The 24,922-nt window shown below is 26.7% G+C and overlaps 3 protein-coding genes across 5 annotated transcripts; all 3 read right to left on the bottom strand.

Annotated features, from left to right (window-relative positions):
- Positions 1–192: 192 nt before the first annotated feature.
- LOC132928385 (protein phosphatase inhibitor 2-like) lies at positions 193–7,921 on the bottom strand. 3 transcript variants are annotated; one of them, XM_060993006.1, is made up of 5 exons: positions 7,516–7,921; positions 7,238–7,426; positions 6,899–6,963; positions 6,658–6,800; positions 193–418 (listed from the first exon to the last, which is right to left on the bottom strand). In XM_060993006.1, exons 1-5 carry the CDS (start codon positions 7,620–7,622, stop codon positions 359–361), a joined length of 564 nt encoding a protein of 187 aa, XP_060848989.1. In that variant the 5' UTR covers positions 7,623–7,921; the 3' UTR covers positions 193–358. The 3 variants fall into 3 exon arrangements, with proteins under 3 accessions (XP_060848989.1, XP_060848988.1, XP_060848990.1); XM_060993005.1 differs by having other exon boundaries at positions 278–418; positions 6,878–6,963; positions 7,516–7,919; XM_060993007.1 differs by lacking the exon at positions 193–418 and adding an exon at positions 4,513–5,529 and having other exon boundaries at positions 6,878–6,963; positions 7,516–7,919.
- A 5,503-nt stretch (positions 7,922–13,424) lies between these two features.
- LOC132929940 (uncharacterized) lies at positions 13,425–16,035 on the bottom strand. Its single transcript, XM_060995586.1, has 3 exons — positions 15,493–16,035; positions 14,622–15,336; positions 13,425–13,758 (listed from the first exon to the last, which is right to left on the bottom strand). The coding sequence occupies exons 2-3, from the start codon at positions 15,236–15,238 to the stop codon at positions 13,425–13,427; spliced, it is 951 nt and encodes a 316-aa protein (XP_060851569.1). The 5' UTR covers positions 15,239–15,336; positions 15,493–16,035.
- A 2,396-nt stretch (positions 16,036–18,431) lies between these two features.
- Positions 18,432–23,751, bottom strand: LOC132929741 (vacuolar protein sorting-associated protein 26B-like). The gene is made up of 7 exons (XM_060995293.1): positions 23,145–23,751; positions 21,572–21,706; positions 20,542–20,774; positions 20,303–20,467; positions 20,125–20,231; positions 19,817–20,028; positions 18,432–19,538 (listed from the first exon to the last, which is right to left on the bottom strand). Exons 1-7 carry the CDS (start codon positions 23,145–23,147, stop codon positions 19,290–19,292), a joined length of 1,104 nt encoding a protein of 367 aa, XP_060851276.1. The 5' UTR covers positions 23,148–23,751; the 3' UTR covers positions 18,432–19,289.
- Between the last annotated feature and the right edge of the window lie 1,171 nt (positions 23,752–24,922).

The raw sequence follows: 24,922 nt of genomic DNA on the forward strand, positions 1-24,922 counted from the left end.
AGCTTGTAATTGTAAGATTATTATTAATACCATAAATAAGTATAAAATACTATAAATATTTATATTAATAATTTTTTTTTTAACACAGAGCCTAAATTAAATTAGTCATTTTACAAATTTCCTATTTTAAAAAATACCTGTATAATATATAGAAATAAAGAATAATAGGATTATTTATATATCCTGTAATCATGTAATTATATACCTAATAGTTTATACATTTTAAAAATTAAACAATTAATATTCAAAACATAATACATTAAAATTAGATTAAGGTGACTAGACGTATCGTTTAAACGGGATTGTCCCTTTTATGAACATGTTCCGTTATCCTGATAAACTTTGAACGGAACGCTTTTTATCCTGTTTTACATATTTTTGCATTGTAACTTTGGCAAAATCGCTGTATGAAACAAATCTAAAACAGTTAAATAACAGATAATAGTTTTCGTGGAACAAGGATCAAGGACCAAAGCAAATAAACAATTAAATTTGCTAAAATGTTTATAAAAATTGTATTAGTTTTGAAATACATCATTGTGTTGTTAATGATGATAAAATAAATATATTTAAACACTATTATTATTTAGGTTAGGTTTAACTCAAAAATAATAAAGTAATATGGGCAGATTTTTTAAGGGAAGGAGAGTAGTATAACAACTATCCTGTTTTTTTTATTTTCTTAAAATGGTCACCCTAAGTTAGATATAATCTATTGTATATAATTATATTTAATAATTGTTTTTTTATAAATAATGTATCAAAAACAAACAAATATAATTGTTAATTTAAATAGATTTAAAATACTTTTGTATTAATTGTAGTCTTTTTAAAAAAAAATTTTAATCCCTACGCTTAATATCTAAATAGGTATAAACCAAATTTCAATTTTGTATTATTAATTTATATGACGTATAGCTCTCTGAGCTTTGATATTTTTAGTTTTAAAAAAATTTGGTAAAGGATAACAAATAAAATTAAATAGCTTAACTAATTAAATAATTGTACTAGTTGTAGCATAATAATTTATCTTAATAGGTAGTAGAATTTTCTGTACAGTAAATATTACGTTGAGAATAAAAAAAGATATTTGTTGACTGATAACAATTAAAATATGGTTCAGATTGATCAGTTTTTGATTAAAATACAATAGATTCTATATTAGAAAAAATTTAGACAAGTCAAGTACTGTTAACTAAAAAATATGTCTGCAAGAAAAATATAGTTCTGACACAATACTTTAGGTGTTAATGAGCCAACATGAGTTTATAAATATACTTTTAAGTTATAACAATAATATAATATAATATCAAAAAAAGTTCATAGAGTGCATTTTGAATACAATTATGGTTTATTGCAAGTAAAATTAATTACATTTGTTGTAAGTTAGTGTATATACAAATAAAAATATAAATGTTTAACTTTATCTTTCAAAATACAACCCTGCTTTTATAGCTTTTGTAGTATTTCTATTTGGTTACTGAATACATGAAAAATATGACTTGTTTCAAAATATTTTATTTTATTTTTAGTTTAAAAAATTATGTTAAACCTGTCATTTCAGCAACAGCTAACATTTATACTACTGTATAGTACTACTAAAACTATATAACTAGAGGTCGGAATAATATTCTTTTGCATATTTTTTTTGAGTCTATGCAGTTAAATTTCGGTTTGAAATCTATAAAAATTATGAATCATATAATTCAATGGCAAAAGTTTTTTTTGCATATTTGAGAATATTTTAAGATGAAAGAATATTTCGTATAATAAAGAATATTAGAGAATATTTCGATTAATCTTTTGGGATTTGGATATTTTTTGTTGTAAGGACGAAAATTATATATAATATTAAATAAGTGTTTAGTCTGTTGTTATTGAGATGACTATAAATGGAATAATGATTACGACGCTCAATAAGTCACGTAGGCTAAAAATGAATTGGAAAAAACACTTCAAAAATAGCTCCAAACGTTCGTTTATGACATTAAGTAACGAGTTCATAGAATAGATATACAAAGTTCATATTGTATAACATAATATTATACGCGAGTGTAGTTCATTTAGTTGATATCCCATCAGTCTATGGTTTAATGCCGCGCGTCGTCTATACGTAATATTGTCATACTGGGTGTAATTTATTTGTCCTGTTAAATTATTTTCAATATGCCGAAAATCCCATCAAGTAAATTAAAAAATTTAATTGCACAGTGGATACTACCATTAAATAAAAACAATGTCATTTTTACAACTGATGGTGCTACTCTTTTTTGTCAACTGTGTAACAAACACATACCATGCATTAAAAAGTCTCAGATTACACAACACGTACACACATCTTTACACCAAGAAGCTCTAAACCGTAAGTTAAATACTTCAAAACAATTATTTTTATCGGAATCTACTTCTAAAAAAAATGTAAATGAATTCTATGAAGACTTATGTTTGAGTTTTATTTCTGCTAATATACCGTGGTATAAACTACAAAATCCACAATTCCGTGCATTTTTAGAAAAATATATTGGCAAACATATACCCGATGAAAGTTTGTTACGTAAAAATTATCTTCCACATTGTTATGATAAGACTTTATCCAATATAAAAAATGAAATTGGGGAAAATAACATTTGGATTGCGGTTGATGAGACGACAGATATAAATGGTCGTTATGTGGCAAATTTATTGGTTGGTATATTAAAGTCAAATCATCCGACTCGTTCTTTTCTTTTAACATGTAAAGTTCTAGAAAAAACTAACCATTCTACAGTGGCTCGATTTGTGAATGATGGGTTAAAATTACTATGGCCCTTGGGCGGAAATGATGAAAAAGTGTTGTTGATGCTCTCAGATGCTGCACCATATATGGTGAAAACTGGACAGTCATTAAAAGTATTTTATCCCAATTTAATTCACGTGACATGCGCAGCTCATATGCTTAATAGGGTAGCAGAAAAGGTTAGAGAAATGTATCCAGACGTAAATTCATTAATTAATAACATAAAAAAAGTATTTTTAAAAGCTCCGTACCATGTTCAAGTGTATAAAGAACTGTTACCTGATATTCCGTTACCCCCCGAACCGGTATTAACAAGATGGGGAACATGGTTGGAAGCTGCTGTTTTTAACTGTGATCATTTCCAAGGTTTAAAAAAAGTTATTGAAGAATTAAGTAAACAAAAATCTCCTAGTCAGTCTATACTTAAATGTAAATCAGTTCTTGAATTAAAAACTGTAGAAAATGAATTAATATTTATTAAGACCCATTTTCTTATGCTTATAACAGCCATAAAAAATTTAGAAAAGTCAAATGTGACTCTTGTTGATTCGATAAATCTTATTGAAAGTACAATTGTTAAACTTCAACAAATACCTGGAGAAAATGGAGAAAAAATAAAAATAAAAATTGAACAACTTCAACAAAAAAATCAGGGACTCACAATTTTAAAGAACGTAGCAAAAATGTTGAAAGGAAATAATGAAATACAATTTGTAGATAATTTTTCACCTACTATGGTAACTGATTTGCAGTATGCTCCTGTGACTTCAGTTGATGTTGAACGTTCGTTCAGTACATATAAAAACATTTTAACAGATCGTCGTACGAAAATGACGCCAGAACACATGGAACAGAATATAGTTGTTAACTGTTTCCAAAAAGGAGAATTGTCTTAAATAAAATATATCATTTATATAACTTTATCATGTTAATAAAATGTTAAGTTAAAGTATTTTTTAAAGCTAAATTATAATGTATTGTTTATTTAATTAAAAATATATTATACATTTATATATATATATTTCATTTAATATATATAATTATACCAAGAATTACCTTTTTTTTAAAATATAAAAGCATATTTTGAATTTAGGAGAATATATTACTTTAAAAACATATTTTTTGTATATTTAACTACAATTATTAAAGAATATTAGAAGAATATTATCAAATTTTTAGGAGAATATTAGCATCTTATTTTGGCTATTTTAAGAGAATATTATTCCGACCTCTATATATAACAAATAAAATAATTTTAATACAATTTTTAAATTGTATTTTCAAAATCTAACTACATCTAACAAAACTCTTGACAATTTACTTATATTAGTATATTGTTATGAATTATGAATACTTACAATGTTAATACACTAGTTTACCATATCTACCAATATATATTGGCTTATATTTGTTTTTAAGAATACAATTATTTATTTTCTAGCAAGGACCTATGAGAGCAAAAATTCTCTAGAATATATGAAGTTAGAAAAACAATTAATCATGAGCATTAAAAAACTAATGCATGTTTAATTGAAATAAATAATATTTATCACAGACAAAGTATAATTTATATGTAATGTATCATGTTTTTAATTGGTTACTAAATTGCCCTTTCTAATAATCAATCCATATTTATTATAGTCTGGAGGTTCTCATCCCTTTTTCCACGATACTAAACTAATTTAAATTAAATGGCACACTTAAAATATCTAATGAGTTTTAGAAAAGAAAAAATATAAACATGTATAAATTAATATATTTACATTTTACCATTTTATGAAAAAATAAAAATTAAGTGTAAAATTATTTAACTTAAAATTAATAAAATAAAATTACAAAAATTAATCAATGCAATTTGTTGGGCAATACATAACAGTATTACGCGGCACATAGGTTGAGAACCAAAGTTCATGTCAACATATTTATTTTATTTAAGTCAATAAAAAAAATATATATAATAATATATACAAGTGTAGAATGATATATGTTGTACATTACATTTGTATTATATAGGTACCTATAGTATAAGAACTGTTAAATACTTTTTAGTACTGTAATTTAAAATTACTAATTTATATTACTTAAAAAATTTTATAACACAAAATTATAATTTAAATGATCTTTACTCAACTATTTAATTAATAATGGTTAATAGTTAACAAAATAACACACTATACTCATATATTATGAAATATTTTCTGTATACATATGGATTGAATCAAAAAATTAACGATTTTATATACAATCCAACAAATAAATTATGGTGAATGTTATAATAGAAATATAAAAATATCATAACATTCATAACACTATAGTTAATTCGTAAATAGAAAAATTATAGACATAAAATATTATCTACATGTTAAATAAAACTATTTTTAAATTAGTTGTTAGTAAATATATTAACTATACAGTTAAACAGTTTATAATTTAGTATTTTAATATAAGAGAAAAAAAATATTACAAACTATAATTTTTATACAGGTGTTTCTTATATTATAGACAAAGTCTAATGTACAATGTAGTCTCTCATTTTATATTTGTGTAACACTTGACACAATTATATTTTAATTTAAATATTTAATACTTTCAAAATTAAAACATACATTAGGAACACACAAACTCTTAAATAAAAATATATAGTGGTAATTTTGTAAAATAAGTATATAGTTGAAACTTAAAAGTTTCAGATATTAAGATGTTTTCATTATTGGAAGGTTAACAATTTACTTTTTTTGTGATTTTTTCACTGTCTACAGAAAGAAAAACATAGTCTAAAAATTTGTTAACACAAACTAAGCATGGAAACAAAGACCCCAACATTATTAATTTTCACAAATCTATGTTAAGCAAGATCAAGAACTAAACAAATTTACGGACAAAGGATTATAGCTATAGGTTCAAATTTACCAAACGACTTTTTCAACAAAAAAATTATTAAAATTGTTATATATTAATGTGTATGTAAAAAGAAAACCATTAATGAAATCCAGCCATTCAAAATAAAATGTTTTATACTTATTTTGTTATTTAGTTCAAAATGATATTGTATTTAACAATAAAATGTGTAAACATATTCATATGGTTAAATAATAGAATACATTTTAGATTCTGAACAGATTAATGAATGTATTTATATTTTATTTTTATACATACCAAATTTTCTTTAACCACTAAAAATATTTTTCAATAAATTATTAAATAAGATTTTGAATCATGATTGAAAATGAAATAACAAATTTTACATTTTAATAAAACTGAACCAGTGTATTTATCTCACCAAAAAACAGAGTTAAATGTTTAGGTTAGGTTAGGTTAACTTGTAACAAAATATTTATATTTTATTATGAAACTCAACTAATAACAATTTCATGACTATAAAAATAACTTTAAGAATAAAACAATTTATATTATTTTATGAATACTTTTCTCTTTAAGCATATTATATTAAATCAGGAAATAAAAGTATTTAACTTTTGCTAAAATATTTAGATGCCCTATCTAAAAACTATTAACAAAAGTGTAGCAGAATAAATAATTAAAAAACGGTTAAAAATGTTGTATGTTATATTTTTAATATAATTTAGACAAAAATTGTGTGTTAGGCAACATGTTTAAAGTTTATAAGCTATTTTATAAAAACCGACTATGTGCTTCAAATAAACTATGAAAATTACCCATGTTAAAGGTAATGATTTATGATCAATAGTTTTTTTTTTTTAATTTGAAATTATAAATAATCCATATTTGTAGTTAACAAATTGCCAAATGCAAAAGTTACCTCAATAAAATAATATAATAAATCACAATAAATTGTTGTTCTTCAATATTGTGCAATAAGCTTTTAGAAAACATACAAACAAGAAAAATGTATTTTATACCAGACTAGCTTCATTTTGTTTATTATTATCATCATCTTCATCTTCATCTTCATCCTCATCCATCATTTGTTTTGCTAGTATTTTTGCAGTCTGAAATTCATTATAATGTTGTTTTCTTTTTTTTTCAAATACCTCTCTTGTAACTGAAATGATAAAATGTAAATAGTTAGAACTATTAAATATGTCAACAATTGTATTCTATAGATCATAAATAACAAACTTTTGTCTTCTGGAGATTCACCTTCAGAATCAGGTTCTTCTTCTGATTGAAATGAACTACTTCTCCGTCTACCACCTTCTTCAATTCTAGTAAATAAATCAAATTAATATTTATCCATTAAGGTTACCAAGATTCAATCAAAGGACTACAATATCTTAATTGAGAGGATTTGGATTGGGGTTATAAAACTGAATTTTATAGTAAAATTATATTTTATTCTAGGTAGGTATGATCAATTGACTATTACAGATATTTGTAAATATATATATATATTGAAATAATTAATGATAATTAATTAAAACTAATATTAATTTTTAAAAGTTAATATTTATTACTATACTAAATAGAGATGTTTTATACCTTTTTCTCAATTCTTCCGCATTTACACCACCATCCATTTCATCATCATCTTCATTAATTTCCCGTTCATATGGTGTTTTTGGTTCATCTACTTTCATGTGACCATAGTCTTTATCTGGTGGATGTAAAGTCTTTAATATGTTCATCTCATCCCACTTAGCTGACTTGTTTGCAATTTTTTTCTGTTTCCTAAAATATAAAATAACAGTAATATGATATAATGTATTACTTACTTCATAAATATCTTAAGACTAATAATTATCTTAAAATTAACTTACTCTTTTTCTTCATAACTGACAGAAGGCTTTAGAATACCTTTAGATGGTTCTTTTTTCAAGTTATCGGTGGGATTTTCAGATCCTGACGGACCAGAAGTAGAAGCCATCTGTATTAAATTTAATTTCTAATTGCAGGTATAACTTGTAATAGGAACTTCAAATTTCAATAATGGTGCATGAATTTAAACCCATTAAGGATAGATACATACTATGGACTATGGAGTATGGGTATTTATTTAAATACGTTATCACTTTTTTTTAACAAATAGTAAAAATAATACTTTAATAATACTAATGTACGTTTTTGTTTGTTAAATTTTGTGATAAAATGTAATGGTTAAAAATTAAAATATTAAATACTATTTACCACGGACTAAGGTATCTCGGTCCGCGCTGTTTACTGACCAATGTGCGGTATCAAATTCTAATTAATGGTACACAGTTGTAGTAACTTTACGAATCATATTAACACATGTAATATGTAAATTTAATATTTATGACAATAGCTTACGATCAATAAAATAAATCATAATTTAATATTTAATAATACTAGGTAGTAAGGTAGGTCAAAGCCCAAAGGTACAAACTACAAGTTATTAAGTTATTAAGTATTGACTGTTGAGTAAAAGTATTCAAGTACTTTTTATATTTTTATAATCTTTTAGACTTTAGTGTAGATATTGAATACTTTTTTAAATATTTAAATGTCAAATATTTTTAGCATTTTAAATGCTTTTTAAATCCTAAGCGTGTGAAAAATGTATTTATTTTTTTTATCAGAGCAAGCAAGAGTGCATGATCTGGTGGTAATTAGTAAAATATTTCAAAGAAAAATGAACGATTTAAAATACATTAAAATATTAAATTTTTAAGTAAAAATGAATATGAAAAATTATTAAAATCCTTATTATAAATATTGATCATGTAGATATTATTTTATACAGTGGTGTAGTCGTAAATATTTTTTTGGGTATACACCTAAATTGAGAAATATGTAATACGTGGGGCCGTGGGGGGCTCTTCCCCTAGTCTAAGCTTATAGAAACTATAAGTATTTTCAATTTTATGTCAAGCCCATGTGGGACTGACGGACATGTGCGAATTAGGATAATTAATTTTGCGAACCAACGGATAATGATAGAATTTCGGACCTATCGTGCTGTCTTGGGCAGTTTCATCATTAAATTTAAACCTAAATATTTAACACATACACATAGGTGGTTAGGTTAGACGGGGGGTTCCGGGTGTGCCTGGGCACCCCCTGACATGTAATTGGGACACTAAAATTTAAGTCCTATAGCATAAATATGGGTCCATTGGGTCCGTATTTTAACTAATGTAACTAGAATAAAAACGGCATTTTTCTAAAATATGTCGTAAAAAAATATATTTTTCGGGATAAAAAATAAAACAACGTAAAATATTTTAAATTTGTGTGGTTAAACTTGTTATGATTATAATTTATAACATCTAGATGTTATTGACTACAAAAGTAAAAATAATAAATAAATATTGAAATTATTATCTTGAAAATAGATTTTAGATCCAACTATCTAATGAAATATTATATTACTTGGTACTAGTAATACCACTGATTAATATGTGATATTATAATGTATAAGTAATGTTTATTAAAATATGTTCATGTCTTGTTAAGAGAGGGCCCAAAAAATTGTAGGCACCCCGAAATTCAGGTCTGCACACGCCTATGCACATAACATACATTACTCAATGATAAATTGATAAAGTACACTTGTCACCTTTAGTGATACTGATATACCTAATATATTTTATTACAATAAATACTCACTACTTTCCCTATAAAACCATGCGTTTCTTGTCTACAGGTACGTCACATTATGCATAATAATAGGGGTCGCGTTTTGCAATGATATAAAGTAGGTAGGTACGTAAGTACGTTTTATAAATCTATAATTGAACTTCATCCCATCATCACTGCTTCGACTACAGTGAAATCTATTAGATTATCGATCTACATGGATTTGCACTTTTATGACCTTCTTATTATACTCGTAGTTCTTAGTGTTCTCACTAACTCAGTGGATTATACACGAGAAATGCTATATGAATTATAGACTATTAGAGCAATAGAGCGATAATTGATCATATACAATTAAAACTATTTTTTTTTATCCTAATTTCGATAAGAAATACTAAAGTATATATATATTAATTAAACTGTGTGTAATGTGTATGCGTTAAATCTATTAATTTTATAATGTAATAATATACACGAATAATGATAATAGGTATAGCACTGTATTAGGTATAACAGTAATTATAGTATACCACGAAAGTTTAAAAATAATTTATGTATTAAATATATTGGCTCAAAAAATTGTATCCAAGATACCTTTTTAAGAATGAATTTATTATGTATAATATTAGCGTAGATATCTAAACTGTTATTAATAAATTATAATATTATATTTTTATCAAATTAAATTACTAGTCAAAAATTTACAACCCTAACACTCATTTTGCTATACAAAATAAAAAATCATGATAAAATTTTTAAGTTTAGTAATCTATACTATAGCTATAATAAAAGGAACAATTTATTCAAGAAGTATTTGGGAACAGGTCAATAAGGAATATCAACGTTCTAAAAATGATCATGAAATTAAAAAACTAATTGTGTCATCTGAAGCAGATATACTCAAAACTATACTGAATCATGCTCAAGCAAACCAAATAACCGATTTCAAGACAAATAGAGTACACATAACAATAAAACACCCGGTGGATCATATCAATTAAAATAAATACATTATACAAATTACAAGGTGATTCTTTTATCATAAAACACTCATTATTTCAAAAAGTATTCATGTTTTTGAAAACATTTTTTTACATAGTTTCAAATTGTTAAAAAAACAACGGTTTTATCAAAAAATTATATTTTTAAATGTTTTTAATCCTTATATTTTTTTGAATGACAACAGAGTTTTAATTTCATATTCCAAAGCAGAATAATTTTCTGAGTATTTTGGTTCATAAAAATCGAATTTAGAGGGAGTAATTTAAGAGTTATACGTATTTAAAGTTTAGACAAGCGGAGTAGCAGACAAACATTTTGCGGGGTAACCCCGTACTACTCCACTCGCCGATTGTCTAAACTTTAAATAGTTTCTAATATATTATGAGTTAATTCGATTTTTATGTATCAAAATACTCAGACAATTATTCTGCTTTGGAATATAAAATTAAAACTCTATGTTGTCATTCAAAAAAGTAAAAAACTTTAAAAAAATATAAGGATAAAAAACATTTAAAATATAATTTTTTGATAAAACCGTTGTTTTTTTAACAATTTGAAACTGTAAAAAAATGTTTTCAAAAACATGAATACTTTTTGAAATAATGAGTGTTTTATGATAAAAGAATCACCCCGTATAATATTAAACTATGCAAGTTTAAAATTACTCATTACACATATTATATTATTAATAATAATATGTGTATGTATCTGTATATATTTATTTTTTCCTCTGTGAATATGATATAATATATTATTTTCTTATTACTATCATTTTTATTTGATTTAAAAAAATAAAGTGAGCAACTGATTACCTTTTTGCTGTATAATTAATGTTGATTGGGTTACTGCAGTGGATGTATTAAATTTGAATTCAGTGGCATATTGACCATATTGTAGGTACATGAAAAACAATAATAAACGAAGGCATAGTCTATATAAGTAATAAAGTAGGTTTCTTTAATTATTATTTCCATAAAATGTCCTTATTTTTTCTCGGTTATTTTGATAAGTATTAAGAATTTTTTATTTTTGACCTCTCAAAATATTAACTATAGAATATAGATCAGATATTCAGATTTGATACCAGAATCCCAAAGTTGAAGATTAATACAGTCATCACTCCGTCCAGAATCTAATAAATTATTATTTGATTTCTTACTTATTAAAACATTTAAAACAAAATTAGGAATAATATTTTTTAATAGGTAACTTTACTGTGTTTCAGATTTCAATAAGCAATCTTTGTCTAAAAATGTATTATTATAGTAGTTAGTTTTATGATAATTTCAATTATCCACTGCCTAATATGTTATAACTTATATCATTCTGTAATCTGTTAGTTGTATATATACTCTAAAACAATTAATGTTTTAATAATACTAAATAAACACGAAACTTACCTAATCTTGTATCGTTAATAAATTAATTTTCAAATTCACCATGATTTATTTAGGATTTATTTTAAAATTGTTTTTCAAAAAATTATTTACAAATAATTTTACACTGAATTAAATTATCAACAGGAATGGTTAAGATGAGTCGCCGCATCCGCCCGTGTTATCTCCGTCTTACGAATGTAAAACAGCAAATTTGGGTTCAGTAGAATAAATTTTATGCTGTTAGCTTTAATATTAGAGTCAATTTACCTATCATCAGTGGCGGATAAAGGGGGGGGAAATTGCCCCCCCCGTTCTTTCTCAAAAAAATGGTTTGAAGTCCTGATTTTAGTTTTTGACGTAATTATACTTCAAGGGTAACAAAATTATAGTGTTATATTTTTTTATTACTATTACTGTAAAAAATATTTTTTTTTTGTCTGTACGAGACTGTGTATATGATGTAAGTACCTTAATAAATACTTAACCAAAATTAATGCGTGCCCTTTAAAAATCGTCCCCCCCCCTGTTATCTTGGTCTGGATCTGCCTCTGCATATTATCAAACTTAAAGGTAATAATATAATCTAGGTTAGGTTATCTAGGGTATCTCATAGCTAGGTCTTTAATGCTTTTATTGCATATTTTAATTTTTAAGTGAGTTATAGTTTTAAAATATCAAAATTTTAAAATGCTCGTAACTGGTTTAAAAATTAAAATATTAATAAAATCCTATGAGATTCCCTAGATAATATTATTACCTTTAAATTTGATAATAGGTAAATTGACTCTAATATTAAAGCTAACAGCATAAAATTGAATCTGCTGAACGCAAATTTGGTATGTCTTACACACGTATGACATGGTACATTTTTGTTCATCAGTTTCAATAATGTGCTTTTAGTTTTGAAATTAGAGTGAATTGACCTATTATCAAATTTTTAGGTAAGAACTAGGTAAGACAGGTTCTCTCATTGGTTTTTAGAATATTTTAATTTTTAAGTGAGTTATGAGTATGAAGAATATTAAATATTTGAAAATGCTCATATCCCACAAAAATCCATAAATCCCACAATAGTTAGCGTCATCTTTGAGTGTGACCACTGACCATAGTTTTCCTATACAAATAAACAGCAATATTAGTAGTAAACTAGTAAAAAAGCGAGAAAAAGTCCCCTAATGATACTATTTAGTACAAGTATTGAAATTTAAAAAAGGACGACTACAGATTAATAAGAAAAAGTATGTACCTATTCTTAAAATAAATACCCGAACAATTATGGAACTTTTGATAAGATAAATATAGTGGCTAATATTGTTCTTATTATTTCATCGTATAAAAAGTGTTAAAACTGGGAATAATAGAAATATTTAAATTTTTAATGTATATAATTTTCATTTTGGTTGGAAACTAATAAATTATTTTTAAATAGATATTAATAGTAGGTACTAATAAATACCACAGATCTAAATTGGTTTTAAAAATCGAAAGTATAAATACTGACAATTTTTTTTAAAAAAATTGCTCAAAAAACTAACTTTAACAAGGTTTATTAAAACGAAAAGAGGAACGAGGACTGTCGTTAAGAGTTGTAATTGTATAAATAAATAATAAGGCAGCAACGAACTACGAACTAGATTTTAAATTAGTTTATATATTATTAACTACTTTCTATATTAATAATAAATAATAATTAACCTTTTATAGGTAATAAGTATAATGAATTATAGACTTAGGTTACATGCAAATAATTACAATACTTTTGCAAACAATTGCATCGTATTCATCATAATGATTATTTCTTTGTAAATTGACGTCAATTTCACAATCGTTTGTTTTTGTGAATCAATAATGGAGTCCATGAAATATTCACCTGCAGAAGGTTCTTTTTCGGGATTTTCGTTCATCATCTTTACGTAAATCGTATGGTTACCTGTCTTGAAAATGGCTTTGCGGTTTTTTAACAGATTTGATACTAGATCGTCTAAAAATCGGTTACAGTTTTCCATTTCTCGATTCAACATTTTTGTTTTAATATACTGGTAATCCAATAATGAAGTACAGTCATTCAAACATTCGATCTGCCTATATAATAAGTTTATTTAGTTATTCAAAAATCAAGGTGTAGGGTAATCTGGTTTTACAAAAATGTATCTGATATATTTTAGTGATAGTTTATACCTAACACAATTTATTTATATTAATAAACACTTTAAAGTTTAAATATAATATATATATATATATATATTGTGTTAAATTTTATTATTTACATGTTATAAACAACAAACACCCTATACAGAAGTGGGTAATTATAATTATTTACTAAGTCTTAAAATATGTATAGGTAATTGGAAGATTGCTGATATTATGTTGTAAAGATGAGCCAAAGGTGACTGCGTATAATAAATAGCATTACCATTATACATCACCTCTAGGAAAATTAATTTTTTTATGAGCAATTTATATGGGACATCTTGTATTAAATGGTCAAGATGATCGAAAACATTTTATCGATATTTATAGAAGAAAAACTAAAATTGCCAACGTCAATATATATAGCTTAAAAAAAGTCAAAATATTATATTACAATAAAATAAAATTGAAAATCAAAAATATATGTTGTATAATAATATGTGTATATTATACGTATATACGAGTAACGAATACCTATATATAACTGCAGCGTCTGCAGCTGGAAAAATAGTTTATGGTAATTGTTTTGGTGTATATAACGTGTAATTGGAGAATACATCTCATATGGTAGAAACAGGTACAAACAGAATAGGGAAAATTATTGCGATATTATCCGTCTTAGTGAAGACGGATATCATCTTTGAACTTCGTAAACATTAGGTATCTAGGCGGTATATAACTAGGTGTATTAATAATATATTGTAGCAGGTTTTTATGTGCGCCGATTTATAAATTTTTCATATATTCAGAAATACTTGATGTGTTCCCTGTCGATGATCGTATGAACGTCGGACAACCGATCAATGTTTGTGGTCAAGTACTCCAACACTTGTCGATGATTGGACGGCACGTTGCAGACCGAACAGTGTGAGCAGGCGCTGCTCCGCGTGTCCATCAATGCCGAAACGAACGCGCTCATCGTGTTGTCCGTTGTACGGCGATCATCGGCATGAAGGACGGCCGCCGGCTGTTCCATTAGGAAATCAGCGTCGCAGTCGCACGGTCCACCGTTGCAGTGGACGAACGTGAACGCGTCGCTGACGCCCATCAGTTCGTAGCGCCAGCCATCGACGTACGCGAACTTGTACGGTCGAGCGCACCGGACCGCACGTCGGCGGACGGTCACCTCGACGTGTCCGCGGTTGCCGCCGTCGGGCAAGACGGCGTGAGCGACCATCTGTGACGCGTAACGGAACGCGGCTGGCACGACTATCACCGCCGTCCCGTCCACTACGGCCATGTAACCGGCCACCGTGTACAGGCAACGGACGCGACCACCGTCGATGTCGAACCGGTCGCTGTCACACGTCAACGACACCCATTTTCCGTCCAACGCGCCTCCCTCGGCCACGACGTCTGTGGTCGAACTCATCGACGCATCAGTCGCAAGAGTGAGGGGATTCTTGTCGAATTCTTGTACCTACCTACACGATGTGTAGATATATGTTTGTTAACTCTGAACGTACTTATCTAATAATATACAAATAACCAATACATAATGTAGGTGAAAATCGATATAAGTGAGTAGGTATATATGTACCTATGTATAGGACTATACCTATAGATAGGTACTCGATGGCTGCTGCACTGGAGCCATACGTATTGAACAGTTATAGTTACACTTACATAGTTATATATTATATTGCAAGTGTCGTGTCTTTCGAGAGTTGTTCAGTCTTCAACGGTATACCTATGTGTATAATATGATGTATTATGTAAAGGTCGAGAGTAAATTGATACAGACGGCTGTAAAAACTATCGACATACGTGTAGGTTATAGGTATGTCGACAATCAGTTAGTTTTTCTTTTCTATAACACAAAAGTCTACAACGGGCTTTTTGCGTGGCTATGACGACCGAGTGCGTTTTTCTCGTTACTAATATAACACACGCAGGTTCGTACCTACATCATAATAACATAGTGTTTATAATAATATAATATATTGTACCTAAAAATAGCAAATAGAATCAACAATTTTGTACACACGAAGTAAGGAATAAAAATATTTTTAAAAACCCATACAGAAAGCTGCATATTGATAAAATATTTATCGACATTTTTTAAATTAGAAAACTTAGAAAAAAATCAATAAGTCTCCTGTCATTACTTTATTTTTTAAATGAACTTACAAGTCATATAGGTAATATACTAATATTAATAATATTAATATATTATATACTTAGATTTTTATTACCCTAAACAAATACACACATTTTTGTTAACTACCAGCTACACCATGTAGCTGATACATTTGTCATAACTCATAAATATGTAGATCAGCGATTCTCAAACTTTTTTTTGCGTACCACTTAAGTATATTATCAATCAGTCGCGTACCACTATTGAATAAAAATAGAACGATCCAAATTCCAAATTGTATTGCTAAATACATTTATTTTAAATAATAAAGCAGTAACAAGGCCGTATCTGGTGGGGGGTTCAACCCCCCCCCCCCCCCCCCCCGAAATTATTTTTCAGTTACGGCCTTGAGCAGTAAAATACTACAATTACAGTAAATTATTTTTTATTTATCAGTTTTTTAAAATAAGATATGAATTAAATAATTGAATGGGTTTATTATCCAAAAACGGCCCTCCGCGTACCAAAGTTTGAGAACTGATGATGTAGATAATAACTAAGGAACGGATTTGAATACAAATTGCATTTTTTTCCAAAAAAATTGCTTTCCAAGCACAAAGTTTATTCATACATCAAAGAATTTTAAAAATGTTACTTTTATTTTGCATTTTTTGTATGTTTTAAATTTTTTATGTCTTAAAGTCATTTTTATTTAAGAATTGATAAAATTCAATACAAATTAAGCATCACTGATTGTCCAGACATACAGTGCTATTATGAAACACAAGGTAAAAGTATAACATCTATAACATCATCTTCTATTATATTTTGATTATCTGAAGATGATGAAAGAAAATTATACGAATAATTAACACCTAAAAATAAAAAATTATATAATTTATAATTTATATACTAAGTTATTCAATAATAAAAATAATTTTAAAAGTATTTTTTAAAAAAAAAATCTGTTATGAGTGCATTAAAGCGTATTATTTTAAGGCATTTTTATTGTTTTTTAGAAAAAAATCCGTTCCCTAATAATAACTAATAGGAATAATAGGATAAACTATTATGGTAATATTATGTAGAAAACAATTTGATACCTGAATTTTAATTACAGTAGTCTCACTAATCCGGAAAATTTATATTTCAAACTTTCTTTACATTTCTTTAATTTTGTATTGATATTTGTACATATGTAATACATATATCAGTATATCACAATAATAATAAATTAATAACAATAATAATGTGTAATGTAAAATTGTAAATCAATAAATTTTGAATTTGTATAAATACATAAGGTGTATTTTTTAGTAAGTTAAAAAAACGTCATTCCATTCAACATTTAATCTGAATTTTCGATAATCTGGATAGAGTCCCGGTCCCATCTAGTTCGGATTAACGAGACTACTGTAGTTGTACTTCATACTTGTATTATTTAAACATTTTAAACTTAAAATTGTGTAGATTTTTATTTAATCCATCTATACCCAAATGGGCCAAATGGGATTAGGTAAAACAATTTTTTTTAATTTATTGATTTTTTAGATTTAAAGAACTGTTAAACTAATCAATTTACTATTGAGCATTTAGTGATATAGAATACTAAATAATAACTATCAAGTAATTGATAACATAATTGGATAGTGTAAATATTATTTTAATGCTATTATTATTGTCAAGAAATATAGAGAACACACTATAGTATACTTAGATCAGATGTTTGTTTTTTAAATAAACTATTCACAGTAAACAGTTTTTCAATTTTTGCTTTAAGAGCCTGAAAAAACGAAAGTGGTTTCTCCAGTTTCTCGGAATGAATTTTTGATAAATGATCTTCCAATCTTGATGGCTTCATTGCCTCATTAGAAAATATTTTTTCACATATAAGGCAAAACGGTAACTGTACATTAAGTGGTGACGCGATAAAACCAAACTTTAGGTACTCTACTAAATACTGACGGCACTTCTTTTTTGCTTTATGATCACTCATTATAAAAATATTTATATTTAAAATTAAGTCTGTTAATTTTGTCAGAAAAACACACTCGTTTATTCGAAAACGCGATGTTCACCGTAGCGATATCAATCACGCACTGCAAGCCGCAAGGTACAGTATACTATAATAGTTCAGTTATGGTTAAAAATGTAAAAATAAATCTATTATAAACAAGACGTTCCCGATACGTAAAATGCGATTAGATAAAATGTCGTATGCCGTTGTGTAGCGTACGCAATTAGAACTATTCTGTTTTCATTATTTGTAGTGTTCTTGTTGTTATATAATATTTATAAATTGTATTATTTTTAATCTCCGAATTTGAAAAACCTCACCACCCCCTTCAAAACTATCGCCCCCAGAGAGACCGAAATGCCCCCAAGGAAGCGGTATCGCCCCCGTTAAGAACCACTGCACTATACAATTCACACGGCTAAAAATTTAATTTAATTTTTTTGGAATTTTTTTAATAGAAACGTTAAAAACTGATAAATAAATTTATTTATAAATACATATATGATACATTTACTATATGATTAAAATGACATAGTTCATAATAAATACAATAAATAATTTTTAAAAAAATACACGTTTTGTAAACATGACTATTTTAATAGTTGGCTAAGGTAATTTGTTTACATTATCCGCTGTATGCATGAACCCAAATAAATCAGGTGATAATAATAATAATAATAATAATAAATAATAATAATAATGTATTGAATGATTTTATATACATTTCATAAAATACAAGAATATATATTTTTCAGTATTCGAATTTGATTAAAATAAAACGAATATAAGTGTTTACTATAAATTAAATCAATTACATTTTTAAACAATAAATCACAATAACAATTAAGGTACCTATAGAAATCTACGAAATCAACAGATAAATAACCTGTGTATAAAAATATATAAATTAATATATTTATGTAGATAAATATTAATTTTTGGTATTATATAGAGTGAGCCACTGTGTTCTCCCTTACAGTAAACACAGGAAAACAGGAAAATGCAGTGGCCCTCTCTGTATATAACAACTATATCATTTGCAGAGTATAAAAATTTGCCGCTTTGTATAACATAAAGTATTTAACAAGTGATAAATTGTTTGTATATTAATTTATAGTACAATTTAATATGTAAAAAAAAAATTTAAGTGGTTAACCTGTTAACATAGGTATAATTAATACATTTTTCAATAATTAGGACTAGGCATAAAACACTATTATTTTTAAAAGTTTAAATAATTGGTTACTTTTATTTTTCTAAAAAAATTCGGAATCAAAATTAATGGCATTTTGTAGACACTTAAAACAATATTATTACTATTTCATATTATTCACTAGTACTATCTTCGATTGATGAACGTATTTGTTCATCATCGCCTTCATTCATTGGGGAATGGTTATGATCATTTTCCGAGTCAGTATTGTCGAGTGAACCAGATGGTTGAACTGATTGAGTTGTAGTTCGTGGAGCTTCACTTCCTTTAGGCCCATCTTTACCAGAGACTAAATGAGAAGGTTCATTGCGATTTTGCATTCCTTTTAAATGTTTTTCTCCTTTTCGCCATAACGTTATTTCCTGTAGAATTAATTTACTTTAGGACTTACTGATAAGACATTTAAATAAAAATTTAGTTAGATGGATTTTTTTCCCATAAGAAATATTAGCTTATTTTATTTTTATTTTAAATTATTAAGAAGCATTTCCATTAATATATATACAAAAAACTTATATTTATAATTATTAATTTGATATTTAACCACAATGATTCAAAAACAAAAATTAACTTTCAATTAAATTAATTTCTATACTATTTTATTAGGATTTAAATTAAAAAAAAAAAATTTATAACATACTTGTTGTTTAAAATAACGTCTATCTTCTTCATCCATTAAAACAAGGTTTAAAAAGTATCTTACTGAAAACCTCTTGTTTACATCTCTCATAGTAGGTGTGAGATCATAACCAGCAAGAAATACTCTAATAGGAATACTTTCTCCTCTAACAGGGGCTCCATCCATTATTTCATATTTAGCTATAGTTTCGTTTTCATTAAATGTATTGGGACCTAAACAATAAAATATATATTTTATTAACTCATTCAAAAATTTAAAATATATTTTACTTGAATAATAAATAACTAATATAATAAAATAGCTCTAACCAGATCCAGTAGTTTCTCTTTTAATTATGGCAATTTCCATATGTTTTATTTTTATCCGTACTAGTAGAAAATAAATTTTACCCACAATTACATCTTTTAAGTGGTATCTGAAAGATATAAATATATATTAATAATTACGAGTATAAATAATATTAAAGTTATTAGGGAATAAACATACTTGCACTTATTGTATTCAAACTCAATATGCAAACAATCTTCAATTCCTACTTCCATTTTTATACTATTATTCATATCAGGATAAGAGGATAAAGTATGTACTATAATATCCATTTCTTTTACTATGTCATAAATTCTTCGTATGACAGTAACCCTCAAAAAATATCTAAAAAAAAGTATAAAATTAATTAAAACTTAATTATTAATAAATTAATTGTTTTGTTAACTATTATACTATACCTCAGCCTCACATTAGAGCCAGTATATGTCTCATATGGTTTTTCTACATTTAAGAATTCAAAATTATATGAAGTATTCTGCAACATTTCTCCAGGCCTGGCTAGTTCCTTGACTAGTGATGTAAACTCATGATGGTTACCTCGATCATAATACATTTCTATTTGGCCTATGAATTCAACTTTAATACCCTGATGTTCCAAACGACTGCTAGACTTTTTTAGTATGACATTTACCTATTAATAATACAATTATTTTAATAATAATAATATAACAGTTTAAGTTTTTATTGAGTTTGTTGTACATCATAGAAAACTTAAATTCAATAATTTAATTTAAAGCCCTTTTTAATTTTAAATGGAGTAAGGTGTATATTTGCAACTCAAAGAGTCAAAAGTTAATAATAAAATTAATATTTTTATAACTGATGAAATATTATATTGTATAGCGTATAGGTAATGATAAATTATTGTCACAATAACAATAAATTATTATAGTGTTATAGCTGGAATATATATATATGTCTGGGCATGTATATTTGATGCATATATGAAGGAACATATTATTATAAGTATAATATTATGTATTTTGTGTGTGAGCTATTATTATATTGTTTATTCTCCTTCTGTTAAAAAAATAGATATAGATATTATTTACACATTTACAAAGATTTGTATGCCGGGCATTTCTAACAATAATATTATAATCTCATATTTATTTCTAAAATTAAAATTTTTATTTTCATTTATCAACTGACACAATAACAATTTAAAGAAAAACTCAAAAAACAAATATAGTTAATTTTATCCGTGATTTTTAAAAACCTATAATAACACCATTAAGATAGGTATTACCTATATTTATTTAGCTCTCAATATCGTTTCTGCAATAAAATTATTCATTCTGATTAAGATAATGCAAACAAAATTTTAAATATTTAAGTATTGTCTAATTGGGTATTATATTTATAATATTAAAATAGTTTAGTTAATTTCAAATCATAAAAAAAAATAGAAAATGTTAAGTTTATTACCCTTCCAGATACGGTTTCTCCGTCATAATATATTAAACTTTGATCTTTTTTACTGCTTTCATCTAGTTTCTTTTTTCCATCTGGTCGATCTAAGATTATTTCCAACTCCGCCGTTTGTCCAAGTCCAAAAAAAGTCTGCAATTCATGTTAATATATTTAATAAATAACCATTTCAAGAAGTTTTATTCCATAAATTAGTAATTAAACAACAAATTAATTTATGAAATTTTAACTTATACATAGAGAAAAAAATTAATGATACAACATATACAACCATTATTCTATTCTGTGACAGCACTAGCCTTTTATTAGATACATTCATACATTATATTAACTAGTTTGTTAAGTTTAAGTTTAAAATACATAACAATGATGAAAATTAGAAGATTATTCAGGAAAGTATTAAATGAAGGTTAAATTATTATTTTAGATTAGAAAAGGAACAATTAATTTACAAGAGATTTTTGATAATTTCAGTTTTATAGAACATGAAACATAAGTTTATCAATAAAGTAAAAGAATAGACCTTGTAATTATATTTTTTATATTATACAACAAAATAATTATATGCAACTAACAATAATTTATAATTCTTATATTTACTCTAGAATAACTAACTCAAATATATGTATATATATTTTTTTATTGATTTAATATTGTATGGAGACAGGTAAACTTAAATACATTATTAAGTACATAATGAAAATACAAGGAACTCAGTTTTAGCTTAATACAGATAAATATCTGTTGATCGATTATACCTAGGTAATAGTTTTTCAATTTATAAATTTGTAATATTGACTGTAGTAATAAAAAATTAACTTATTGAATTCTACTAGGCAATATTGTTCTAAAGAACCTAAAATAAAAAAAAGATGTGAGCAATATAAGCTTAAATTTGAAACAATTTTAAGGGTATTAATATTTCAGACTATAAAATTAATAAAATTGGTATTGTGAATTTAAAAAAATAATAAAACTGTAAGTATTTTGTTTAATTAAAATTGGTTTAATACATTTAATTAGATTTGATTGTAATATCAATAAAATGCCATACTTATGAGTTTATGACTTATCTTGGAAAAATACCTATTAGAATTTAAAAATAAGCACGTAGGTACTGATAAAATCACCTAATTAGTTTAATTGAATACCTATTCTGTATCAGTAATACAGTGTAATTCTGAATCTACTGTGATTGGAAAATGATGTGTTAACGTGTAAGGATAAACAGCAGGTAGTAAATGTTTAATTTCCTTTGGGAAAATAACCATAAACCCTATCGGAAACTTATTATTAACGCCACAATAACGATTGTGCACGGTCAAGCTCACCGGGAGGAGATAGATGTAAATGCTTACAAAATCCTACTGGGTTTGTGCAAATACTAAAAAATTTGATTGCCACGAATAACGATTTTGTATAAATTAAGAAACAGCAAACGCACACAACACCATATAGTTCGGGGGGCCTGGCACGATTGGAGTTGGTGTTACGCGGGGCAAGTCCACTGCGACGGCCGGGTCACCAAATAAAAAAGTCGATCACCAGTACGGTGGCAAGCGGTACTCACCATTTTTGAGTTTCTTCGTCGTCGTTGTCGGGACTACGCTCTGGACCGCCGTCCACGTACGAAAAAAATAACCGTCTTCGGCGGACGGCACGCAAAAGCGATCGTGTCCGGGTTAGGATGACGTGCCGACGGTGTCCACCGCCCAACAGCACAGCAAAACAGACCCTATCCTCCGCTGTGCTCTCTCTATCAATCGGCAGACGACATCTTCGTCGTGGGCATGGCCAAAAATACGTACACGGTCTCCGGTCGACGGTTCCCGACTATCCCGAAGGGTGACGCGACTTGAGTTTTATTAGAATTACTATCAATCGGCACACACACACAAGCGCGCGCGCGACAGACTACGTTAAAAGTTAAAACGAAAAGAAATGTTAAATCGAAAAAAACACCCACAAACCGACGGCGGACAATATCACAATTCACAATATCGCAGATATAATAACATATTATTATTATTATTATTATTACGTACGTACATATATTACATATATTTTATATATATATATATATACTATGCGGTGAGTTTGTACACACGTATATATATATATATCGCCTATGTCATGCGTGTGTGTGTGTATGCGTGTGGATGATTATAATACGACGGTGGTCATAAGTATGATAATATCACGTACATGGAAGTTGGTGCAGTGGTAAATGTTTCGACTTTTCGAGATAAGTTTTTATTCGCCGTGACAGACGGGATATGCAAGCGCCCAGTGCAGCCACGTCGCACGGACCGACGGCCGGTGAGAGCTGCTGCTGATACGTCATGGCAGTCGATTTTTTTTTTTTATCGGATAATATAGTAACGTACTCACGATTAAAGATATATCTTTAATCGTGAACGTACTAACGTCGTAGGTATAATCATACCTATGTTACTATAGTAACCTATACGGCTATACCTATATATAATAATAGGTTAAGTAGGTAAGTACTCGATGGCTGCTGGCCTACTGCACTGGAGCCATATAATTAAACAGTAACTCTTACATAGTTATATAGTTATATATTTATATACTATTGCAAGTGTCGTGTCTTTCGACTTTTCGAGGGATCTCCAACGGTATATATATGTATGACGTCGAAAAATTTAAAATTCAAACGCACGTAAAAATTAATTTGACTCCGGTAAACTTTTTTATTTTTATATAAGTTGCAAAACTTGTAAAGAACCTCGCATTAAATTTTCAAATCTTAAAAACAAAGACAATTTTTTTCATGACTATAACTACAAAATAATTTATTCATTTTCGTAATTTTAGTGAATTTTTTTCAAAAATCTTACTTTAAAAGCTTATAAAAATTATTGTAACTATTACTTTTCGATATTTTTTTTTTTTTGGTAAAAATTTGCATAAAAATTCCCGTTTTTCTTAGAATAGGAATTTTTAATTTTGACCTCTAAAGTAAAAACGTAATTCAATTTTCTATCCTGCTACTAACAACGTTGAAAATCGAAGCATTTTTTCGAACACTTATCGTATCTAATTAGGTATACAGGGTTAACAAATAGAATTGACTTTTGGAATAACTTTTGTTTTAATTATCATTACCCTAGCACTATACAAGTAAAATTTAATTTTTTTTATGTTTATTTTTATTACTGAAAATATATTTATATATTTAAATTTTTTTAGACAAATTTAAAATAGCAAATTTGTGAATCAGATTATAAGAACAATATTAATGGTAAAAAGATTTATTTAAGTCAAATAGTTAATTTTTAGAATTTTTTTAAAATATTAATAGTTTTTGGAGCGTATAATAACTTT

Source organism: Rhopalosiphum padi, chromosome 4, assembly GCF_020882245.1.
Source record: "Rhopalosiphum padi isolate XX-2018 chromosome 4, ASM2088224v1, whole genome shotgun sequence".
Taxonomy (NCBI): domain Eukaryota; kingdom Metazoa; phylum Arthropoda; class Insecta; order Hemiptera; family Aphididae; genus Rhopalosiphum; species Rhopalosiphum padi.

What these genes read in the sequence shown, in the direction of transcription:
- LOC132929741 (XM_060995293.1), bottom strand. An exon ending in AAGAGAAACTACTGGATCTG is followed by an intron (nt 20,029 to 20,124) that starts GTTAGAGCTATT and finishes TTTATTGTTTAG; the next exon opens with GTCCCAATACATTTAATGAA. An exon ending in GACGTTATTTTAAACAACAA is followed by an intron (nt 19,539 to 19,816) that starts GTATGTTATAAA and finishes TTAATTCTACAG; the next exon opens with GAAATAACGTTATGGCGAAA.
- LOC132928385 (XM_060993005.1), bottom strand. Translation starts at nt 7,622, where the DNA reads ATGGCTTCTACTTCTGGTCCGTCAGGATCTGAAAATCCCACCGATAAC. An exon ending in GTCAGTTATGAAGAAAAAGA is followed by an intron (nt 7,427 to 7,515) that starts GTAAGTTAATTT and finishes TTTATATTTTAG; the next exon opens with GAAACAGAAAAAAATTGCAA. An exon ending in AACAAAATGAAGCTAGTCTG is followed by an intron (nt 419 to 6,657) that starts GTATAAAATACA and finishes TAACTGTTTTAG; the next exon opens with ATTTGTTTCATACAGCGATT.
- LOC132929940 (XM_060995586.1), bottom strand. Translation starts at nt 15,238, where the DNA reads ATGAGTTCGACCACAGACGTCGTGGCCGAGGGAGGCGCGTTGGACGGA. An exon ending in ATCGACAGGGAACACATCAA is followed by an intron (nt 13,759 to 14,621) that starts GTATTTCTGAAT and finishes CTTATTATATAG; the next exon opens with GCAGATCGAATGTTTGAATG.